At 38.7% G+C, this 25,789-nt stretch overlaps 1 protein-coding gene across 3 annotated transcripts in view; it reads left to right on the top strand.

Moving 5' to 3' along the window:
* Window positions 1–25,789, top strand: part of PARD3B (par-3 family cell polarity regulator beta) — a 977,181-nt gene that overhangs the window by 416,962 nt on the left and 534,430 nt on the right. For all 3 annotated transcript variants that reach the window (XR_009055026.1, XM_057744363.1, XM_057744365.1), the window contains exon 4: window positions 24,785–24,894. Coding sequence is in view for 2 of the 3 variants with exons in the window: in XM_057744363.1 (XP_057600346.1) it covers window positions 24,785–24,894 (110 nt within the window). In the remaining variant the exon portion in view is untranslated. The remainder of the gene's footprint in view (window positions 1–24,784; window positions 24,895–25,789) is intronic.

Genomic DNA, 25,789 nt, shown 5'->3' with positions numbered 1-25,789 from the left:
AAAGAAGTGATCCAGGTAGTCTCCTGTACATTGTGATCTGAGCAAAATATTTAAAGGGGGTGAGAAAGTTGTAGTAATTGAGAGGGACCTTGTATCATCTTTGCCCACATTATGAAATAGACTTGAAGATATTTGACATCACGTTGTAAAAGGCATTGTGTGTCACACTATGTAGGTAGAGCCAAAGCTGTAAATGAATGGGGACTGTAAAAGTATGCACTGTAGTTGACGGAATAATAACCATATAGCTAAATGTATTGTATAAACACGGTGGTTTAGACACTGTTTTAAGCAGTTTGTGTGAATGTCTTCTTCTCTCAATTCTTACAGGTAAATTTCATCATTATTTCCATTTATATTTGAGGAAACTGAGTTTTAGAGATGTCATGTTACTTGTTCAAAGCCAGCAAAGTTTCCTAAGTGTGGCGGACAGGGTTTGATTCCACGTCCTTTAACTTCCATGCTAAAAGAAACCAGAGTGGGAAAACCAGCTGGGCATTTTTTCCACAATCAGAGTCAAGAAGTAAGACGGGTCTCAACCAAGATTTATTACTTTGGGCTGATCACAGAATATACACTATCCGGAATTCCCTACTCTAAATGTAATTGAACCTAGAATGCTGTTAGTGGAAATGGAAGAGGGTGGTATTCAAGAGACATTAACCTCACTGTGGCCTAGAGTAAGTCTGAAAGCCCTTTGATTGCTGTGAAGTTCTATATAAATGAGCCCCTCTGCTTTGAGGGTCCACACATACAATTTTATTAATTTTCTCAAAGGTGAACAGGCTCAAAGGGCCAAAACTCATGAGAGAAGGGTTTGTGAACCTTAACTACAATTGATCACTTTACTCTAGGGAAAATACCTGTCTCAATGGTAACCTGTTCAGGGAAGTCTCCTCAGAAGATCAAATCATAGGGCACAGGTGACTCAATGCAAAAAGAATTAAACAGGAGAATTGATTATTCATAAGGGATATTTCCATTAAGCTTGGGCAGCATGATGAGTTATCTTTCTCTACCGGAAGACTTTTCTATCTAAATATCCATGATTATATGTTTAGAAGTAGAGCATCCTGTCTCCTAAGAGCTGTGTGGAGAGTCTGTAAATTCTTCTTCCCCAGCCCCTGTTACCTCTACTCCCCACTTTCCTATTTAAAGGGAGGTTTCCTATTTAGAAGCCATCGTGATATAGAGGAAGGAGCACAGGCTTGGGAGTTGGACCTGGTTTCTAACTCCGGTTCTGCCACATATGACCTTTGGGATCTTTGCCAGATTCCGTATCTTCTCTGTGTCTTGGGTTCTTTCACTGTCTAACAGGGTAATCATATCTACCTTTGCAGGGTTTGTCAAAGGAATGTAAGTATCTGGGGTACCTGGCTTACGGTATGTAGTGTAAGGTTGCAGATACTTAAGGGAGCTGGGCCATTTCCATCGCACAGACAGAGCATTACACTCTCACTGACAAATGCAAATGTAGTAGTTACTGTTGTGGTAAATATCATGTCCAGTCAAGAAAAAAATATATTATTGAATGAACGAAAATTTTCTTTTTTTTAGTTTGTCAGTTTTCAACTCATGCTTCCAAAGATACATATTGGTTGTCCCATCATTGGCCAAGGACATTTTGGCACATTGCTAAACTCCTCTATTATAAGCTGTTTGTACAAAAACAAAAACAAAACCAAACCAGAAAACCCACAAAAACTATAAACAGTAAATGCTAAATTCCAACATCATCTAACTACTGCCTCATATGCACTCATTGTTTTCTGCTTCTGTGAACATCTGCCCTAGCCTGGACCACTATCTTGAATCATCTCTCACCATTTTGCCTGGATTTGCTTACTGGTCTCACCAAGGGACTCTCATGCCCACCCAGTCCCTCCTCCAGATTATCACCCTCGTCAATGTCTTGCTTAATGACTTGCTTGATTTCTTGCTTAATTTTTTCTTAATCTTGATTGACTAAATGAAGTAGTTCTAGACACCACTGAATTGTCCTGTATAGGCACTCTCTAAACCCTGGCTTTGTCACTGGGTGACTGACAGAAAAATGGTACCATTGACAGAAACAGTAAAGTCAAGAGGGGAGCTGACAGAAGGGAAAAGATAAGTGTAATTTACAGCACAATTAGTCTAAGCAGAGGTGGTATTCAGGTGGTTAGAGATAAGGGACTAGACCTCTAGTTTGGAAATGTACGTTTTTTGGTAATACTGGAGGATAAAGTTCATTCCTCAGGTATTCATTCATTCCTTAAATCTTTAATAAGCATATGCTGTTGCCAGGGGCCCTGCGAAGCACTGGGAGTAAAAAAGGGAGTGATTTAGAATTCTTTAAGGCATTTACTCTCCGAATAATGAACAGGTGTGATGTATCTGTGTACACAGATCTGCTTATTTATCCATAACATAATGCTTCAATTTAATGTCCAGAATATGAAATGTGATCATTAAATCTGGGAAGAAGGATGGAAATTGGGAGAGCAACATTTTGAAACATATTAGCCAGATGACTAAGGCACCTATTCTGAGCCTTAGTTTTCTCATTTGCAGACTAAGACTGTTGGACAAAATTAATTGTATTCAGCTGATCTGTTGTCTAATCATATGGTTCTACTAAGATTCCAGAAACATTTGACTTTAAATGCTTTTGAAAGATGTAATAAAAATAATATGCACACGAATAAATGTATTATATATATACCTAGAATTTGCCTCATTGGGAGAACCTCATTGTTCTTGACCCAAGCTTATAATTAAAAATTAAAGGTTACCAATTTGACTTAGCTGTATAACTAAAATAATGCACATGCAAGTTAATAAAATATTGCTTTTTTCTGTCTTACTTATTGTGTTTCATTCAATATTTTGCTTTTCCATTGAGTTCAGTTTTTAAAGAAGGTTCTTCCATCACTAGTTCACACCTGCAGTACCCATCTCAACTCAAAGAAGCTAGAATTTTTATGACTTATATAATAAGTGATTTTTACCTGAAGTCATCACAATGGATGGTTCTTCTTGATTTAGCAACTTATTGAGATGTAATTCATAACATACAATTCATCCACTTAAAATGTACAGTTCAGGGACTTCCCTGGTGGTCCAGTGGTTAACACTCCACACCTCCACTACAGGGGCATGGGTTTGATCCCTGGTCAGGGATAAGATACTGTGTGCCATATGGTGAGGCCAAAAAAAAATTTTTTTTCATATAATGAAGTAAATCAAATTTTAAAAACTGTGTTAAAGAATAAAAATAAAAAAATAAAATGTACAGTTAAGTGTTTTTTTAGTGTATTCACAGAATTATGCAACTATCATCACAATCAATTTTAGAATATTTTCACCACACTGTAAAGAAACCCTGTACCCTTTAATAACACCCCAAATCCTCCCCCACTCCCCAGCACATTTTCAGCTTCTGGCAACTACTCACCTGCTTTTTGTCTCTAGATTTGTCTATTCTACGCATTTCATGTAAAGTGAACCATACAATTAGTGATCCTTTGCAACTGGCCTCTTTCACTTAGCATAATGTTTTCAAAGTTCATCTATGTTGTAGCAAGTTTCAGTACTTCATTTATATTTATTGCCAAATAATATTCCATTTTATGTATATACCACATTTTATTTACCCATTCATCAGCTTATGAACACTTGGGTTGTTTCCACTCTTTGGCAATTATTGTACATTTATGTGCAAGCTTTTGTGTGGACATATGTTTTTATTTCTTTTGTGTATATGCCTAGGTGTGGAATTCCACTAAAGCACTGCCAGGCTGTTTTGCGTAGATGCCACACCACTCTGCATTCCTACCAGCAGGGCGTAAGGGATGCAGTTTGTCCACATCCTCACGAAGCCTTATTATTTTTTGACCTCTTGATGATAGTTATCCTAGTGGATGTGAAGTGGTTTTCACTTGCATTTCCATGAAGGTTTTGACTTGCATTTTCCTCAGGGTAGCATGGATCGTTCTAAAAAAAAAAGTGTCAGAGTGACAGAGACAAACTGGGAGAAAGTACAGAGAGAGAGAAGGGAGATGGAGACATAGAGTCGGAGTTGCTTAGAGAGCTGGCCAAGAGATAGGACCTAGTAGGCAGTGCTCCAAAGAGGCAGTTTTTCTGGATTATGGCCATGGCAGGGGCCTCAGTGGTGGTGAAATGATGGCCCTGCAGGGACAGCCACGGGTGAATGTGCGTGTGGTTTATTCTCACACACAGTGCTCCCAGTGTAAGTTTGCTTCTTCAGTTTTATCAGAATGGTTTGGCTGTGTTTACCTGTCCTACCCACCCCCTTCCCAGTACAGAGTGCTTGTCCCTGCCACTCTGTCATCGAGTTTGCATTTCCCTTCTCTTAGAATGACTTCCCCTATTTTCTATATCCATTCTAGTTCCATCCTTAATGCTGGGATTAACACCTGGCCCACCTGCTCATTGCAAACTCTCCTGACTTTTTGGACAACACCATTGTGTTCCTTTTTATCCCTTGTACTGCACTTAGGAGGTTTGCACCACTCACCTTCCTGCTTAATGATAAAATTGTCTAGCATTCTTTGCATTATTTTGTGTGAGGTTTCACGTATCCCAGTGTGCTTCTTAAAGGGAAGGAATGGGTTTATACTACTTAATATTGCCTATAAACCCAGAAATATGGGTTTTGTTTGTTTACAAACAAATTAACATTTGTTTAATTAAATCAAAGTGTTACTCTTCCATTTCCATCTAAACTCTTCTTAGAATTTCATAAATGCAGACAGATTCTCGCTGGCCTTGGCGGCGGGAGGGGGAGGGAGGGAGTGCCCTTCACATAAATTCATAAAACACAAGAGGGAAGAGTTTATTTTATACTTTTAGATAAAAAGTTTGTTTCCAGGTCAGATTACATTTACAGTTATAACATTTCTTTAAGGAATTGCTAATTCATAAAGGATCTGGGGAATGCTATCAATGCTTGTTATATTTGGGAACTTGTTCTATGTATGAAGTTATTTTTGAAACCTCTTTCTGTGTTGTCAAAATCTGGTGGGTAATAGTGACTTAAGGTGACCTTTCCCTCCAAATGTTAAAACTGTAGGGCCATGTCAATGGGGCACTTCAGTTTAGAGATTCTATTGTTGAGTTGTCCCCAAGGTTAGTCTTTTGGAACATTGTACTCCACTTTTGTCCTTGAGCTCTCAGTCCGAAATTAGAGATGGCCAAAGTCAAGCAAACAAGGCAAAGGTTAATACAGGCAGGCTAATAGGAAACAGATGGGAGTCATCAGCCTGAAGTGAGGTCCCGCAAGAAGCCTTCCTTCAGAGACCCAAGATGACTTGAACTGGAAATTTGACCAGGAAGGGACTCCCCAAGCAACCTTGCTTCAGAGCACCTCAGCTGCAAGGGTGGCAGGGTTCAGAGAAAGGTGATGGGTGAACAGAGGGCAGAGAAAGCACAATTACCTTGGGTTGCTTCAAAACTACGAATTTATAATACAGCAAATAAAGGAAATGTGGATGACTTCATGAACCTATATAGACAGGTATACAATTGGAAAGGTGTTCTGAAAAGAACTACTTGAAAAGTTCAATAAAAATACATTCACACTGGCTGAATTCAATTTCAAAACTTCCCTGGGGATTAGGGAACAGATTCTGAGTAGCTGGAATGTAGGCTAAAATAATTATTTAGACACAATAAAATTTACTCTAAATGGTAAGCAAATTATGTACCGTAGATTTTCCTGATTCTGGTGGAGTATTGGGGCCATAAATTATTGTGGCTCCCATTTTAGGGTTAATTTTTCAGTGTCTGCTTAGACTGCCTCTGGCAGTGGTAACTTTGGAAGGACTGATGACAAAGTGGAACCAACATACGTATGGTTGCTATGAGGCAAGCAGGAGGGGACATTTACTGAACACCTGTTATATTGTAGGCATTATGCTGGCCACTAATATACGTTTACTTGCTCATTCTTTTCCTTGACCCTGTGCCTTTTCTTCTAATCCCCACTTTAAATATGAGGAAACTGAGACCCAAGGAAGTTAAGGGATTTGACCAACTCATACATGAGGTGAATGGTAGAAACACAGGAATAGGGTCCTTTTGATTCCATAGCACTTTTTTTTTGTATATTTTATTAAGGTGCATTGTTAGAGCACCAGATTCTTTTACCTAAGCAAACTCCTTTTGCTTTTATTTTGAGAAAATAAAACAAAAAAATATTCAAAATATCAGAAGTTACCTTTTCATATAAATTCAACCTTTCTTTATATTATCCTTATTTCCATAATTTGCTGTCTTTAGTAATCACCTGCTTATTATTTAGTTGAACAACATAAATAGATAATAAAAGTAAGTCTAATGACTATATTCAGTCAAGTTAAAATAGTTAAATTTTAAATGGTATATTTAATGTCACACTTTTGTGTGACAAAAAGTGGTTATTATATATCCTGTCTAATATTACCTGAACATTTTGTCTTTAATATGTAATTCTATTACTTTATTAAATAACCACGCCAGTATCTTCTCAAACCAGTTCTCTTTTAAACACAATATCTATGCCTAAATTCTAACAGAAATCAGAATTTGCCAGCCAGCGTTGAATTGGAAAATGCCTCCATTCAAAATTTCCTACCAATGATCTTTAGAAATGTATTTTAAATTTCATTCTAGTGAAGCCAACTTAGACTGAATCTTAATGGGCTAGAACAAAATAGATTTTGGATTGATTTTTCCCATATAATATGCAAAGCCCTATTTTTAAATAGATTTTTTTTCCTCTGTGATATTGCTGCTTTTCTCTGTTTAACAATGAATTTGTCTCAAACATTTCTTTTTCAGATTTTACTTAGATTAAAATAGAATTAACATCTTAGAATTACCAAGGTGGATGGGAAGTGCAGAGCAAGAGCAGATTTTAGGCCACGTTGACTTCAAGTCAGTGTTTTGCCTGTAGTTCTCAAGAATTATGTGCAAGTTTTACTGCATTTAAAATGGTTTTCAGTCTCAATTCTTCAGAACACTGTCATTTGTTGAGCAATATAGCCATGCACAATTGTAACAAGCCAGAACATGGCTGTTCCCCCCCGACCCCTTATTTCACAAGTCCGCTAGGCCGACTGTAGACACCAGGCAACATCCGTGCAAGGCGTCCCTCTACATCTTTCCCTTTTGCTTGTTTCTTGTTAGTTACAAAGATACATACTGTGCCAGGCACTAAGCTGGATTCAACAGCTATTTATTTAGATTGTGTGAACTGGAGCTGAACTTGAACCCAATTAATAGCAACTGAACTTGAACAAACTGATACGAAATCATTACAGGCTCAGTTCCCTGGTCCATTATCCCCGAAGAGATCATCCGACAGCACGCCAGGTGCCTTTTTCTATGCCAAATCTTGGTGCAGTGCCCAATCAGAAAGTGTCGAGGGGATTAGAAGTTCGGTTGCATCGGAGTTAGCTCATTACCACGTTTGTGATCGCTTTCACAGAGAAGAGAGGTGGTGATCCCACTGGGCGGGATTGCAGGGAAGGCTTTGTTTTCAACACCATCTGGCACATGGTTGGCACTCATTAACACAGCACAATGTCGATTAAAATAATAATTGTACACGGCAGCAATGCTGCTTAGATAGGTCCCCACCTTTGGCCTCCCAGCAAAGGAAATGGAAGAAAGGGAAAGCTGAGGAAAGTTGCCTCTGGTAACCATGGTCACTGAATTTCCATCTTTCTTGGTACCTATACCTTCCCTAATTCATCTACCTTATTTTCATTTTCATGCATTTACTTTTAGCAGCAGTGACCTTTTTCTTTTTGGGCTGGGATTATGATGAGCCTGACCACGTTCGCAATTCTCAAATACCCTAATTATGGCGCTCTCGCTATAGAACTAGACTCTCCATGCTGTACTGCAGCGAGCAAAAATTGCGACTGGGCATTCTATAGAGTAATATTTCTTCTGCAACTTGAATTAAATATAATTGAGGGGTTTAGGCTTTCCTCCTTTAAAGTTTATATTAATGGACTCAGCTATTCAGGTGATTCGTAAGACTGTACTGTCCTTCCTTAAGAAAGCAAGTGTGGATTTACTTTAGCATCTCTAGGACTTCGGCCTGGCAGAATCTGCTTTGATTTATTCACAGGAGTCTCTTTGGAAGGCTGCACTGTGCCTGGGGATAGGAGTGCAGGCTTTCAAAGGCATCTGCTTGGGTTTGAATCTCATTTTACTGTATATTAGGTGTGTGACCGTGGCCAGCTTTCTCTGTTTCCTTAGCTATGCATTGAGGTAAAAGACATCCTTAAGCTTGGAGTCATTTAAATAGCTGTGAAGACTAGCAAAGGACTTAGAATTGTGCCTGATGCTTGGCAAGCTCTTGATGATGTTTAGCTACGATCATGATGCATCACCATCATTTTCCTACAAAGGTTCATTCTTCATCATATCTGCTTAGCTTTTCCCCCTAAACAATAGGACTTACCGGCTGTGGTAACAGAGGTGGTGGTGAAGTGGGCATCTGATCAACTCATTCTTATGAGACATCTTGATTAATTGGTTGTTATGCTAGACCAAGGTGAGAAGAAACCACTTGATATGGGTAATTTCCCTATAGATATATAATATGTTCATACCACAGTAGTTAATAAAGTATATCATTTGTGTCCAGGGCTGATTTTGCATATCTTATACCACAGAAATTAGTTGTATATTTCAGGGCTGTAGGTAGGTGCGATCACTAATGGTCACGTGGTCCTCTCTGGTTGTGGAACCATGAACAGCATGCCCTCCAGCAATCTGATGATTTGTATCCTGTGATGCTGAGTGCAGCCAAGGCTTTTTATTCTCTTTGCCATTTGGGATGTGGAGAAGCCTTCAAGAAGCTGGCTTTCTGCAGCAGTGTTTAAGTGTCATTCACTCCACCAAAAGAAAATGACAGACATTTTAGATGTAGGAGGAAGATTAAACGCATTTGGTTGAAGCAGCAACACTAAAAAGGGCTGCATCTTTGTGTTGTGGCTGTTTATCTTCTCCCCAGCAGTGGAATATTGAGCTTCTGCAGGCTGTGATTCAGGTATTAATGCCGAGTTTAGGTCGGGTAAGAGTGTGTTCAGCCTGTGACACTCAGATAGCAAGGGCAAACTGCTCGCGGCTATTCGTCAGGAGTTTCTGTGTGCCAGTGATTGCGTGCTTGTGGCTCATAATCAGGGTGAGTCCCAGCCACTGTTAGATGGGCTTACGGGGGCTGTGTTTTCCTTTTGGACTGCTGTCATTGCCCCAAATGTCAGCATTTCTCCTACAGACCTGCCCGATTGACACATGCACAGTGCCCTTTCGTTGGGCTAAATAGGTTGCTGCTAACATCATGGATGACTTTTATTAGCTTGAAAGAGTTGTCTCCCACCAGTCCCTTGAAGAAGAAATTGGAATAAATGCTCTTGTTTTTTTCTTAAGTGATACCCTGGGACTGTTGACAGAATTTGTGCCACAGTGTTCTCTCGGGAAGACTGGTTTCCAGATTCCCTGTCTTCATTTAACTGTGTACACACTTGAGAATCAGCACTGAGATGTCATGGTATTGGTTTCTCTGTATCCATGGAACTGAATCTGTGATCTGGGTTACTGTTGAGTCGACATGTAAAAAGCCAAGAGTATCTCTGTGTTTAATACCAGCCTGGCTCTGAGATCCAAGGGTGCCCCCTCCCCCAAACCCCCCTGTCCCCCCTCCCCCATCCCTCAACACACATATGCTTTGTATCTGACCTTATAAGTTGAATCAGCAACAGGTATTTCTGATATTTCCTTTAATTCTGTGTGTCTGGGTTCAGGCTCAGCTGTATCCCTGCATGATTTCTCAATCTACACCTGTCCCAACCCTCTGGATTGTTCACTTAATTTAAAAGGCACCCACGCAGTGCCCACTGTATGCTAGAGTCTGGGCACACAGTGGTAAAAAGCTATACAAATCTGTGCTCTCAAGAAGCTTCCATCCTGACTGAGTAGTAATTAAACATGTAAACAAATGATAGTATCATTGCAACAAAGAAAATTAAACCGGTTAAAGGACCTCTGAGAGGACTGCTGTTAGAGCAGAGGGAGTGTTCAGAACAAAGGGCTCAGCTAGTGCAAAGGCTCTAGGGCAGTCCGGGTGCATCAGAGACGACCCAGAGCCAAAAAAGGAGGCCAGGTGGCTGGAGTGCAGTGAGCAAGGGGAGGGGGAGTCAGGTGAGAGAAAAGGCCAGATCACCTAGAATGTTGCAGGTCATGGTAGAGAGTTGATTTTATTCTAAGGAAGAAATAAAGCAGGATAGCGCTGAAATCCGATTTACTCTATGTCTGTTTCTGCCTCTTTGACTGAAGCCTGACCTCCAGTGCCGGAGTACCAGCTCCTATCCCCGCTTCTGCCTAGGGTTTTGGCATTTAGCTTTTAAAATGTTCACAAATATGCGTGTACTTGGTTCTCATGGTTTTGCTGTGTCTAAAATGTGGACCAGCTTTATTTCAGGTATCAGAGCCTTGCTCCACTATCCACCTTCATCCACCCGCTCTCACAGCCCCCTCCTGTTGGAGGCATTCTCTTACTCCAGCAGGCAGAGATCACCTCTCCTGTTCTGCAGCGCCTCTGTGCCTGGTCCCCACCACTTCTGTTGCTCTTCTTACCTGGTCCCGTGAGTCTCCTTTCCTATGGGCTGGAAGCTCATCTCATGTAGTGTCCCTGTTGTACTCATCCAAGTTTTTCCCAACTTCTACTTCAGTGCCTTGAACCTAGTAGGAGGTGGACGAATAGATGGGTGAATACCCACTAAGATATCACGTCTCCTGGGAAGCCTTCTCCAACAGCTCTTATTATAGTTCTCCCTCTTGGCACCTACAGCACTTTGCAGTGACTGGATATCTTTAGTGACATTGCCTCGTGCATTATTGTGTACAAGTCAGTCTCTTCAGAGCCCTTTGGGGGTCAAGGACTATGTCATACTCATCTTTGTTTCCCCAGGATTTAGCACAGTTCCTAGAACTTAACAAGTTTCCAGTAAATGCCTGCATGAAATAAATGTTAAACAGGATATAAAGCTCCAAAAACAGATGGACTCTAGAAGTAGATTATCAGATTCACTCCTGGGCTAAATGTGTTTCCTTAAGGAGTTTGTAATCCCCCAAAGACTTCCAAAGTCAGTCTGATTTAGAGGATTTTTCCTTTTCTTTTTTTCTTTTAAGTAATTTTGACCATGACTCAAAGCAAAAAAAAAAAAAAAAAAAAATGCATTTTACATTGCAACCCAGCAAACACATGTGGTATAACTGTTCTATAAAACAAAGCATAGCTTTACTAAGTGTAACACAGTCTGTTATTTTCTGTACTGTTTCCTATACCATCCATGATTCAAAATGCTGATTATGACCCCTTAAATTGATTTCAAGACGTATGAATAAGTTGTATCCTACAGAGTCAGAAAATTTTGCTTTCAAGGATCAAGAGATTCTCCTGAGATGTATTTCAGAGAAAGCAGCGTGAACTTTACTGGGTCTTTGTTGAATATTTGCACAGAACTAGCAATGTGGTACACAAATAAAAAATGCTGTCATTGACAAACGCTTAGGCTGTGTACTGTGGGGGCACCATTGTCATTTAGAATTAAATTGTTTTGAATGCTGGAAAGTTAGCAGCAGTAGGTCTCCTAGTCATGCAGTCCACCATATTTGTACGCAACATTGCGAATGTCCTAGGTAAATGTGTTGCTTCTGAAATGAAACCATGGACCCACTGAGATGTAGGGAACTTACCATTTCCTCTGCCAGTATGTTTATATAAACATTGCCGGCGTTAAGCATGCTCAAATAGCAGAACTATTTCAGTCTTTTTATCTCTTTAAAACTAATTTAAGTCTGAGCGTTAAAAGACTGTTTGATACCATATGTTTGTTTTAGATAGGAAACGAAATCTATTCTAAACATAAGGGTTTATGAAATCTGTATTCTAAACATAAAGGCTTATGAAATTAGTTTATAGGCTGTGGTAGATTGCTGCATGATCACAGATTCCTCCCATCTTAGTACGTACTACCCTTGGTAATGTGACTTTGCTGCTTCTCCCATTCAGAGGGAAAGTGTGCTTCCTTACCCCTTGCTAAAATGTGTTCTCGTATGCTTTGCTAAGAATCCAACTTTTGCTGGGTAATGTCTTTTTATTGTGGTGTGTAAGTCTAGTCTGAAATTGATGGGTTTTCTCTTCAAAGACCATTTAAAAGCTACTTTTGAAAATGCCCAGGGGCTATGGACAAGGAGTATCACAGGCCTTTTGTAAAAATGTTGGATAGTGTTCAAGAATACAACCAAAGACAGTCACAAACTGGAAAGATACCCATCATACATCTTGTGTAGCTGTGTATATGGAAGGAACACATTAAATGATTTAGCTATGTCACCGGGCATAGCTGAGCAGTCATCATATTTCATTTTGAGGCCCAAATACCTCATTTTGAAGCAACCTGCGTGTGTGCACATGTGTTTTCTTTCTTTTTTTTTTTTTTAATTTATTTATTTTTGGCTGCGTTGGGTCTTCATTGCTGCGCGGCCTTTCTCTAGTTGCGGTGAGCGGGGGCTACTCTTTATTGTGCGTGGGCTTCTCATTACAGGGGCTTCTCTTATTGCGGAGCAAGGGCTCTAGGCGCACGGGCTTCAGTAGTTGTGACACATGGGCTTAGTTGCTCCGTGGCATGTGGGATCTTCCTGGCCCAGGGATCGAACCCGTGTCCCATGCATTGGAGGTGGATTCTTAACCAGTGCACCACCAAGGAAGCTCCATGTGTATGTTTTCTAATCTAGATAGGTAACATAGTATTGAATGACCTAGACAAGCACAGTACAAAGAGTTCTGATAGCGTCCAGTCTTTCATGTATAGCTTATGAGGGCAGTTCCTCCTTTTCTATGTCAGCTTTTTTGGAAAACAGCACTGTGTATTGGTTTGCTTGCCCTGAGAAGACCTGAAGATGAGATTATGATCCTTCCTCTCAAATTAAAGGAGGCTTGTCTCAGGAGCCATTTGACAAGTTCAAATACTGGCTGATTTAGATACTGGCCTCTTATCAGCACCTGCAAGTTAATGCTTTTCATAGGTTGGAGGTCTATGTTGTTAAGTTTTGTTATCAGAATCCCTCTGATCTTGGTAGATTATGCCTTAATTTGCTATTCTGTGACCTCTTATCATTATTGTCTATTTTGTGCTATTTGGTTATAATAAATACTAATCTAATACAATATAGTACTTATGGATATAATGGGCTTGTGACATAAGCTAGATAAAACGGTTATCACCTTCAAGTTAATAAACATTTCACATTCTGATATAATTTGGTTTCTTCCTAGAACTTGCACACACAAAAAAAAGTGATATAAACTTACCTGTTCTGTCACTTATAATAGTCATAGATATTCAATCTTTGGCCTATTCTTTTAACTGATTGAAACCCAGTCATTCCTGTGACCCTCAAAAATCCGTTTGTAGAAAATATTTTAAATTCAAACCAAATTCTGTATTTCCCATACGTAGGATTAGCAGGCCTTCTGTGTTCAAACGTCTTCTCCTTGAAAGTTAGAGCTTTAATGCTGTTAGCAAGAGTAGTTCGCTCCTTCTCTTGAAGAATCAGAGAAATACAATATAGTTTTGTACCTGTGGCCTTAGAATTTTGATGCATGCTGAATCCGATGTCAGGAGTTACACAGAGAAGTCAATAATGATCTGTGGATCATTGCCTTGCTGTGCCGCTGGGTGATTTAGTCTGCTGGTGTAATGTGCTCCAGCTTGTGTAATGGGCCTATTTAGTAGCAAGACAGCAGCCTTATGAAACACCTGGGTGGTCTTCAGGGTACTTTCAAGTGGGTTAGATTTCAGTTATCTAATGTGAGGGCACGAAGGTTTGGACAGCTGGGGCCAGTTCCACACCATGAGTAGAATATGACCCCTAGCCTACTAGATGCATAAGGTAAAAGGTGCCTGAGGTCACTGCTGATCCCTGGGCTCCAGGAGTAGCTATGGGTCAGGGAGGTCTCAAACCACAGTCACAAATGTTGGAAAAGTCTCCATGCAGCACAGGACAGGAGAGAGTCAGATTTTCCTCTGATACTTTTATTAGATATGTTCTCTGCCAGGGGAGCCCAGTTTCTGTGTTTTCTGAATTGAGCTTCGGTTGATTGACTCTTGTTTAGATTTTAAGTGCCATTAAGTAGAAACCATGCCTTCCACATCAGAGGAAGTAAGGCCCGGAGAGGCATTAGATCCCTTTGCTACAACACAGAAGACAGCATTTGGGGTACAGAGGCATTGGCATAAAACCATCTTTTGAGTGTTCCTAAGAGATAGCAGTGACTCCATAACACCCCACTTTTTCCATTTCTTCCAGGGACTTTGAATGATCTAATAAAATGTAATGATCAAAGGTATCAAATGCAGCTGATGAATCATAGAGATTTGTGCTCAGAATGCCTTAAGTTGACTTGTGGATGTTTCTCATCTATCATGAAGGACGTGGTGATTTGAATTTAGTACTTTGATGTTGCCAGTAATTGTTTGCAACTGCAGCTCAATGGCCTGAAAGCATTGCTTGATTTTTCCCTTTCTCATCTTGTAAAGAACTAGTGAAGTAGTCTTTCAGAGGCCATTTTCAACTCAATGGGAGTCGTGGCCGAAAATCTAGGACAAAAGAAAGGTTCCATAAACACTTTCTACAGACCAACATCACTGCCCTAATGAACCATCCCAAAAGTGCTCCCTGATGAATCAAACAATCCAAGTCCAAACCCCCTCCACTGGACACATATCCAAATACATTTTATGATTTTTATAGGGGAATTACTAAAAAAAACATTTGGAAGAGATAGCTCCACTTAATCTTTTAGTCAGCATGTTTCATGTATTTATAAGCTACAAATGTCTTTCCAAAATCTATACTTTATTAGTTGAAAAAAATGCTATAGATTGTCTCCCTTTGGTAGCCTCAGTGTTATGCAAATGAGATTAAATTAAAACTCTCCCATTTTAAGACCTTCTAGTAATGTTCTTCTAACCAGATCACTCAGTCATTTTCTCCTCTAGTTACTCGGTTCATGCCTGTTTTCTGGCTGAGCAAATCTTATCAGTATCCGAGCAAGGATGTCCATCTCTAGCCTCTAAAGTCCTGTGCCCCTCTGCCTACTATAAACATCTGAGTCATCATTTTACACCTGTTCATCCATTCATATGCGTTACACATTTCAAAACTCTATTTAAAGGTCAACTCTCCCAAAGAATCTTTTCAAGTAAACTCAACTATTTTCCTTCTACTTCTTCCATAGGTTGCATTAATCTTATGAATATAGATTAACTTCATAAATATCAAGGATATAAGACTGTAAACTATAGAAAACGGAAAGATCAACTGACTAGGCAATAGATTCCTTTGTAAACTACAGTAATTGATAAGATTATAGTTAATATTTTAGAGCCTCTACTGGAATTATTTAACATTGGTGTTGATGTCACTTTTACGCTCATTTATCATTAAGTTGCAAGGGTGATAACATATGCTGCATTAGTGTGAATAGTGTTTGTTTTAAAATAAATGTTGATGCTGAAGAAAAAAGTGTTAAGTGAAGGGAAACAAACCTGCCAGTAGCAATTTATGTACTTATTAGGGGCATAGACCCCTTTCACAAACCAAAAAAATCCCCTTGTCTGGGACATGTCAGAATCCAAAGATTTCTGAATTTGAAGGTTGATCTTTGTCTTGCTCTGTTTAGTCCAATTCAGTCTGTTAAGTACTCACGCTGCTAGGAATCCTAAGTGATTGACTGAGGTGAGTTGCTTGCTCTCAAAGAGCTTACAATGTAATGTTGCCCTACCTTACTCTCTTCCCCATCACTTTCTCTCTCACTCTCTCACATTCCTGTTTAAGAACTTGCTTTATCCCTGTCTATCTTAAATGCCCACATTTATTTGCATATGTGTTTATTATCTGTCTTCCTTCAGCTATTTACAAGCACTGCAAGATTAAGACCTGTGTATGTTGTGTGCTGATGTATCCAGAATGCCTAGAAGACTGCCTAGTATATTTTAGGCATTCAGTAAATATATGTTAAATGAATAAATTAAGGGGAGACAAGAAAAAATACACCTTTATAGATAAGACAAAACAGGGATGTGACATACACTAAAAAGGCACAGAAGCAGATCCATATTTTGTGGGGCTCTCAAAGTATGAAACTTGGGGAGATTACTATTTAAGAAAAGGAACATTGATTTTACATACAAAAGTACAGATGAGTGCTAATTTAAGTTGAGAAAAAATTCACAATGATTTTTTTAAATTAGTGAAGCTAATATACTAGATGTCAGAAAATATAAAAAATATTTTATTAGTGATATATTAATTGACTACATATTAATTAATGCTTAAAATAACTATTATATATTCTACAATTTTGAGTGCATAATCTTTAATAACCTCTTCATATGTAATATTTTTTATACACTGAATAAACAGATAATTCAGCTTTATGTAGCATGGTAATCAAAATCATTTTTTGTTTGAATAATATTCAGGATGTATAAACATGGGGCTTCACACATACGTTCTTTTATCTGTGAAATGGCTACAGGTTTGTATCTTACTAGCACAGGAATTTTAATTCCATACTGTTTTCAAACATATTCCATATAGAAGAGGACTTCCCATTTCTTAAGTTATCAATGAGAACTGAATTATCTGATTACTGAATTACATATATTTTCTACATAGAGTGAGTGAATTTTCCTTAGACTAGCTCCTGGCTTTGTACATTTTGGTGCAAAAAGAGCACAGTCATTTCATTATGTCACCTGACCGTGTACTTTTGTATCGTGAAGCTGGATAAGCCAACACAGTGGGTGAGAGGGATATACGTATATTGGCTTAGAACTATACATAGAAGTGTCTGTAAACAACACAAATATAGTCCACTGTATTCAGATGAAATGTATCTCCATCTCAGTATCCCCTTAACTGAATCCTGGAAATGTTCTTGACCACTCTGGGTTCACCCAACAGAAGGGACAGTATGATGGAGGGGACATCAAAGTTGAAAGAGATAACAAAATTAACCTACTACAACTAAACTGTTTACTTATGTAAAATTTACAAGGTCATATGATCATGTGATCGTGTTGCTAAGGTTCTTCCTGGGATCTTGTGAGGGGCCCTGAAGTTAGGCTTCATTAGCCCCACAACATGTCTGTATCTAGATATTACAAGGAAGTAGAGGTCCTTTATACCTTCAAGGATGGACAGGATTACAACTGATCGCAGTAGTAGAGAATGATAAGGTGGCGGATAGAAACAGCATGCACGCTGAGGTCAGAGTCTTCAAAGCATTTTCAGGCAATGGCACATAGTTCTGTTTGCCATATACTGCATGGCAAAGAATGAAGTGCAAGATGTAATCAGAGAGGTAGATTTGGAGAAACCAATGAGATGCTTGAATGCTAGAACAAGAAACTGGAGGTTAATATGCATGTGTCAAATCCCTTCCATTCACCTGTATGTTTCAGGAGCCTTTATTTGGATTCATTAATTCAGGTATCTTTATTTGTGTTTGTTAATGTTTTGTTCTTTTTCTAGAGTGTATATCTTTCAGAGACCAGGGCCTTGGTTTCTGTTGAGTCTTCACTGTAACTTGTCATTGTTCTTTTATTTAAATCTTTTGAATTGACTCTTAACCTAAAATGACCACTTTTGAGTTTCTTCCATCAGCATTGCCGAAATACAGTGTGTTTTGTCCTTTTATTGCTTGCCATTGTTCTTAATATAACATTTGAGACCTAGTGCCTGTCTAAGGCGTGGCATTAACTAACTTTAAGCGGCATGAGAAAACTGATATTGTGGTGTGGTTTAAACAAATTTGAAAAACTGTAGATTTGTATATGTCAACTGGATAAAATGTGAACACTTCAATAGGAGAGAAAGCATATACCCTCAGGAAGGCAGCAACAATATACTTCTGGTCGGAGGCCTGACCATCTTCAGAGAAAAGTATAATTCCCAATAAAAGTCAGTTACAAACCTCCTCACTTGTTCTTACAGCAGTGGCACTCCAATTTAAGCAGCTTTCCAAATACTAAAAGATACCTAACCGTGTGTCTGCTCGTTTATAACTATTGTGTCGCTGGACTGCTCTGTGGATTGCTTGTGTCTGTCCCATTGTGTGTTGAACAGGCTTTTCTGGAGTTTTGCAATCCAAAATGAAAGAAAAACGACACTCTTAGTCAACTTGAACTCCTTTGCTCCTTTTATGGCAATACTGGGAGTCTCTTTCCTAATGGAGTGATATTTAAGACTAAAGTATTTAGCAGCTAAAATTCTGCTAAAATGTGGCTTGGTTTCTCTCGTGTGGTTTTTCCATCACGTTGTCTGAAAGCATATCACAGCTGCTGCATTCATCACAGGCCAGGCATCAGACCTGGTCAGGCACTCCTGTAGTGAAAGTGATCTCTCCTCGGTACTTTGCCATAAATTGTGCAGCTATTGATATCATTACCAGTTTTTTTTTTTTTTTTATAGGTCTCTAGGTTTCAGTGCAGGGGAGCTGTTAGGCGGAAAAGCCCTATCTCATGCCCATGAAACACACCCACACACACACACACGTACAATCTAGTAGTCTCTGAAAACAAATGATGTACTACTTTCACTAACCTTTTTTTTTTAATTGAGATATTTGCAGGGTTAATAGGAAAAGAATGTTTAAATCATTTACAAGAGAGACTGTGCCCTCTAAGAGAGGTGCTGGTGGGCCCTGACTAGTGGGGTCAAGCATCTTGCCAGATATGCCCATGTGACTGTGGGTTGATGTTTGCCTTTGTTTACTCAGTTCCCAGCACCCTTTCATTTTATCTGTATCTTCCTATCCACATCTTTCTATCTGCTGACCTTTTTCAATGAAAAGAATTGCTACCACATTGAAGAGACATCATTCCCCTTACTTCCACGCACTCACCCAGGTAGAGATGTGACCCTGCAATGGAAAAGTGTCAAGTGAATAAAACTGGAGTAGAAATCAAGTCCAAAAGACTTAGGGACTTAATTTCTCTGGACTTCCATTTCCTTATTGGCTATATAAATCACGGAACTCTCTCTTTTCACATCTGGAATGGGCCTATGGTGTGGCTTATTCAACATACTTACTTAGTTAATGAGGAGGGCTTGGACTCTGAGGGCACATAGAGTACCAGGGCCGCCTTTAGAGAACAGGTTTCTTCACACTCACTCTCCTCGCACCCTATATCTGGAGGACATTTCCATGCTGTAATTCCAAATGCATTCAGCAAGTGTTGAAGTACGAGATAATTAAAAGGCATTCTTCTAGGTACTGACTAGTTACAAAGTCTGTTATGGAAATGTACTATATGAAACCGAGATACAGCTTATACGTCCTATTAATATTATTAATATGTTATTTATATTGCTTACCTGGCAGAGCATTTCTTTTCCTATTTATCTCTTTTAAAGTCCATAAAAATGTTAAACATTTGCAAGGCATTTTCATCATCAAAGTGAAATATATGCCCGTTGAGGTGTGTTTCAACAGCATTTTCCCCATCTGTATTTATCTTGTTGTCTATCCTCAGTGTAAGTAGCATTTTTCTTCAAACTAGGTGTTTTGGTGACCTGATAATTCAGTAGCACAAAAGTAATCCTTTAGAGCAAAGGAAAACTGAATCTCTACAAAGACCAGCCTTTACCTCTCTTTGCACAAAGACAGTTTATCATGTTAACTCCAGTCCCTCTCTCCTTCCTCCCACCTCACCTTTCCTCTAGGTTCACCTCTGTGGCTTTGTTAACCACATGTGGTTCTAGATACACTCTGAAGATCCTCTGAAGATTGTGAGAATATAAAATCCTGGTTTTCTCATTCGTTTGCATGCATTGGCGTTAGCGAACCTGTGCTGATTCTTCCTCTTTTCCTATGTTTACCTCAAGTTTGTCTCCGTCACTCACTCTGGAAGCCAATAGGATTTCCAGTATAAACCTCATACTCACCTTTAGGAATCCTTGAAGACCTAGTCTTTGCTTTCTCCTGCATATCAAGACAGATTAAAAGCAAATCTTTCTAACCTTCAGTGAGCCAAGATTCATGTGTTTTGGGTTTTTTTGCTCTTGTTGTTCTTCTGAAACAAATCATAGCAGTTGCTAAAACTCCCCTATTGCTTGTTCTTCCTCAAGCAAGAAATGTGAGAATGATTTGTGGTTTCTCTTGAATGCTCACTCATTTGCTTTGTATGTGGAGTCACTGCTAAGTTCTCCTATGTCCTTCTCTAGTTTTTCGCTCCATTTTTGCCTGCGACTGCTGAGTCCCTCTTTACTTTCTTCACATGGCCCTTCCTGCCTCTTTGTGCTTGGAGCCTCCCAGTTCTTACAGAATGCCTTGTCAGTACCATAGCTGGGACCCCCTAGAGCTTTCCAGGTGTCAGTCACCCTCGGATGAAATAGCACCAGTATTGATGACAAGCTGCCCTTCTGATTTTGCTCAGGAGAATCATTAACCATTCTTAAATAAATCCGTACTCCTCCTCACCAAACAATGTAGACCTTGTGCCTTTGTAACATCTGACACGGGGCTCATGTTTAAAGCCATTGTTTGTTTTCTCTGCCCACTGCATCATCATATGGATGCTTCTTCTGGAGCCTGGTTTCAGTCTTTATAACTGCCTATCTTTCTGAGGCATCTTCCAAAACCCCCCAAGCAGAATTTCATATATGACACATCATCTGGCACTTAAGCAGATTTCTTCCCAAGCACATCGTCTAAATGGGAAAAACATCCCTCCAGGGGTGTATGGGCACCGTTTATACCAGAGAGACAGCAACCTTTGTTTATATAGATAACACCTTAAATTTGTGTTGGCCTTTATATTTTGAATGATTCATTGATGTACCAATCTGAGCCTTTTAACTAGCTGGTGCCTCTTTCAAAATTGTTTTCCCCAAACTGGATTAGGTGGCCCTCCTCTGGGCTCCCTTAGTTATTGGATTCTCCAATAAGCCATACCTAACCCCTCTGGAACATGCATTGGAACCTGCTTTTCTCTATACTGAAGTGTTTCTTGTCCCCACATCTCCTTCTTTAAAAGATATGCTTAGAATAAGCACCGTAATTATTCCTCTTAATATTGTCCACCCCTTGTATAGGCTGCTGCATATGGGACCTCAGATATTTAACCCGAGTGGGAAAACGTAATGCAATTGTGTAAGACTCTATGCTTTAAAGTCTTAACATTTCTTATTTTATTTGGGCTCTACAGCCAGTGGCTTTTAAACTATGATAACAAGGAGTAATGCTGTTCCTTCAGCTGAACTGAGGGCTTTTGCTTCTAAAATCTAATGAGTCTTTTCTCTGTTAGCTGAAAAATACCAAATGAGTAGTATTCTTTTCTCCATTTTTGAACTTCCTTTCCACCTCGTCATTTTTTTCTTAAAAGCTTAGATTTCTATGGTAAGGCTATACCTGATTTTGCACAGAATTATGTTTTACTAGTTTCATTTAAATAATATTCCAAGAAAATTCAATTGACTTTCAGGAGTTCAGCTTTTTGAGCAGATGAGGTAACACTGCGCGCAGCAATAGCAAGTGCTATAGCCTGCTCTTCCTTGTGTGTGTGTGTATATGTGGGGAGGACGTGGTTCCTGTGTGAAAATTAGATACCGGACAGTGCCATTTCTCATGCATGTCTTATTTTATTTTAGCTTTCCATCAATTCTGTGATGTGATGTTATCACCAGGTTATAGATGATGAGACTGTATCACAGAGCAGTCCAGTGTCACAGAGTAAGGAGAGGTGAAGTTCAGTCTATTTGATTCCAAAGCCCAGATCCTCTCCACTGTCTTGACACTGTAGTTCTTAATGTCTGATCTTTACTGTTAGGCTATAAACTCCTTCAGCGCAGAGGTTATGTTTTATTTACACCTTCTCATCTCCCTCCTCAAGAAGTTTCCATAAAACTGAAGATAGTTGTCTTCCTCTCATTTCAGCCTAGCTTAGAAGATGTGCCTTCTACCCTATTATATATATCCAAGGATTTGCCCAAATAATCTTCAGTACTTTTGATTACTTACTTTCTCTTATATACTAGAATGTATCTTCCACTGTCTTTACATTGTAACTCAGTCTCATCTTCAAATGGGGCTTGGAATTTAAAAATTAGATTTTAAATTGCCACGTGAAAAGTTCTTTAAAACTCTCTGAGATAGCAGTTCCTATTTAAAGGTGCTCATTGGAGACAGTGAAGGAGAAATTAGGTGGCTCAACAGGAGGCATTTAAGTACAGAACACAGAAAAGTAGAGGAGAACAAAACTTATCCTGATGAGCTGATTGTACATTTAAGAAGGACCTAGCTGTTTTACAGTTTGTTTGTTAATGTTCCAAATAGTTGGTCCACTGGTACAAAACTGAACTGTCATCTACTGGTAGACACATTATAATACCATGGCATATTGATTGATTATAGACATCCAATACAGGTTATCATAAAATTATCTGTTTTAAATAATTTAACATTTTTGTTATTAGAACAGCAGATATTGACAGTAAGTAAGGAGTCATGTCTTTACAGTTGAAAGAAAACTATATACTGTGTCTTATTTAAGAAAAATATATTTATAACCCAAGAAGAATAATGTCTTTCTCCCTCCTTCTCTCTCTCCCCCTCCACCACATACACACACATTTTGTAAATATATATATATATATATATATATGACTCAGCTAAAAAAACAATGTAACTGAAATTGTCAGTCACTGAAATATTCCTTTAGGTGCCTCTAAATCAACTTATTTTGTGACCTGGGTGTCCTGTACTTGTTGGGCTTGTTTTTTATTTGTCTTTTTCCAATTTGAGATTATTGGCATGCAGTGTACCAGTCTGGGTTAAATGCTTGGAAACAAACCAGAGTTTCATGGAGTTGCCCCCATTCCCTTCTTAATTTTAAAGGTAATGGATTGCTTCTAAGGATATTGCATTTAGACTGACTTGTTCACTTTGTGTTAATGGTAATTCAGGGGCTTAACCTGAGAGGCTCTTAGTCTTCACATCACCTGAAAGAGGGAAAAACACTGGTGTGGAACTGGGACTCTTTTGTCTAGGATTTTATGGTACTTTCTCTTACTTTTACTCCTCATATATTTGTTGTTGTTGTTTTTAATGTTTCTTTCAGAGAATAATTGCCAAGCATAGAACTATTGGTATGTCACTTGCTTAAGAAGTGTTTTAAAATAGTACAATTGAATGTATATGCAAAATAGAAGCAGATTCAGAAATATAGAAACAAACTTGTGGTTACTAAAAGGGAGAGGGAAGCAGGAAGGAACAAATTAGGTGTATGGGATTAACAGATACACACTACTGTATATTAAATAGATAAGCAACAAAGATATACTGTATAGTACAGGGAATTATACCCATTAGCTTGTAATAACCTATAATGGAATAGAAGCTGCAGAAATGCTGAATCACTCTGCTGTACACCTAAAGCTAGCACGATATTGTTAATCAATTATACTTAAAAAGTGTTTTAGATGGAGGTGGGGAATAATGAAGTGTCTAATAAAAAATAAAAAATAGAATGTGAACTTGGACTTTACAATACCTTTTGGTATAGTGTTTCATCCTCAGTAGCATGTTAATTTCTTATTACAAAATAAGTTATTTTCATAAAGCAACTTCTAACTGAATAAGGGTGAAAAGCATTAGCAATTGTGTTTTGTACACAGAATAAAGATGTGGTAGCACATAGAAAAATCAGATTTGTAAATAGCTTCAAAATGGATTCACTTTTTATAACTGTACCATATAAAATGGGGTATGAAACATGTTATTTTAAACTGCAGTAGTTTGAGAGTTGGGGAATTACTTTTAAAATATTTATAAACAGGGATTTGCATTTCTACTGTTTCTTCCTCAAAGGCACACAAATAAAAAGTTAACTTTTATAAGAGATTTTTAAGTCCCAGATTTTTTGAGAGTTTCCTCTGTAGTGGCCAATTGTGTACAAACCAAATTATTTTCAGCCTAATTGCAAGGAGAGTAGTTAGGCCACTCCCTCTGCTAAGGCTGAATTTCATTTGAACTTTCTAATAGTATGATCTGTTTTCAGAATTTAACAACTGACTCAAATATTTAATAGTGGAAGCTTTCATTAAGTTTAACAGAAATCAGGATATATTTTTAGAAGAGCTAACTTCTTTTCCTTATCAGTTTTATCTACTTTAGGAGAAAAGGAAGAAAATGAAACCAATCTCCTTGTGTACTTAAATAGACATTAATGCTAGAACCCCAGCAAATAATTTATTTCAATATATATCATCATTCAAAAGACCTGGGAAGCGCCAAATGGCAGTAATAACTATACTTTGAGCTCTTCTGAATATCGAATTGCACTGACGAGGTGAACTTCTTCACTCGTCTACTGGATAATCATTCTTTTTAATGCTCAACTATATTTTGTAGACCAGTTTTCAATTGCACACTGTCAACTTTTGCATTGCCTGACAGTTTCCTGTTCAGTACAGTGGCTTGTTTTGAAATGCAAGTGGGGGAAATCTGAGAGTTGAAAGATTTTGTTTCCGTGTGTCAGTCTATAAACAGGTGACAAAAGATCATTAAATGGATTAAGTTACAGGCATCCTTAGACACAGAATGTTTTTACATAAAAGCATGTTGTAAACCTTTTTAATTAAATTGCATTGTATCATGCCCTCTGGTCCCCCTGGGATTTATTGACCTCTCACCTCTTATTTTGTCCTACAGGCACTCCGCTGCTGGTGAGGAGAAGCAGTGACCCAGCTCCAAGCCCACCTGCTGATGCCCAGCCAAGCGGTTCACACCCCAGCGGCCAGAGTCTGAAACCTGTTATTCCAGTAGGTATCCTGCCGTTGCATTCCTAATGAAAGTTCAAAGCGCCTTACCCATAAACTAACTGGGACTTTGCAGTCTTAAGTAAGTGGATCATTAGAGATCTTTTGATCGGACATATAGTATTAGTTATAATAATAACTGATATGAGCTATTACTAGTATATAGTTATAGTGATAGCTATTATTTACAGAGCACCAATTATGTGCCTAGCACTGTTTAAAGGGCTTTACATTAAGTCATCTACACTCCACATCAAAGTATGAGCGTGTTTTTGTCTCCATTTTACTGAAATTGAGGCAGAAGGAGATTTAGTGATTTGTTGAAGGTCACAGCTAGTAAGTAGCAAAGCCAAGAGTTTAACCCAGGTGGTTTGGCTCCAGAGCCTATGCTCTTAACCAGTGCACCGTACTGGTGGGTTTCCCTCGTCCTCCTGCTTCATAATGCTCCAAGAAATAGTTTATCTGTTTGGGGTATGTAAATACAGTGCTTTGTGAAGTCATAACATGGTGAATGATGATATCGTTTCAAGCTACCAGTATCATAGACATGTGATAGCAGGACTGGCTTTCTAGATCTCAACATTCAAATTAAGGAAAAATAAAATTCTGTACTCAAAGTGCTTAAACCTAGATATAAATGCTCTACTTAGAATTGAGAAGTGGAGAATAGTTTCCTGAAGAGACAATGTCCTCCTTCCATATGGAACTGTGGGATTTTTCTGCTAAGTCCTGAGTTGCTTTCAAGAGTTTTAATTTGTGGTTTATCCTCTAATATAGCCTGAGAGTTAGATTTTGGATAATGGCTGTGTATCATTGCAATAGGTGATCAATAATGTAACCATATTTAAAAGTTTCCTAGAAGCAAGTCTCTTCTCCATTTTAAGTCTCACTGTATATA

The sequence above is a fragment of the Hippopotamus amphibius genome, chromosome 8 (genome assembly GCF_030028045.1).
Source record: "Hippopotamus amphibius kiboko isolate mHipAmp2 chromosome 8, mHipAmp2.hap2, whole genome shotgun sequence".
Lineage (NCBI taxonomy): Eukaryota > Metazoa > Chordata > Mammalia > Artiodactyla > Hippopotamidae > Hippopotamus > Hippopotamus amphibius.
This window is presented reverse-complemented; position numbering and strand designations above follow the sequence as displayed.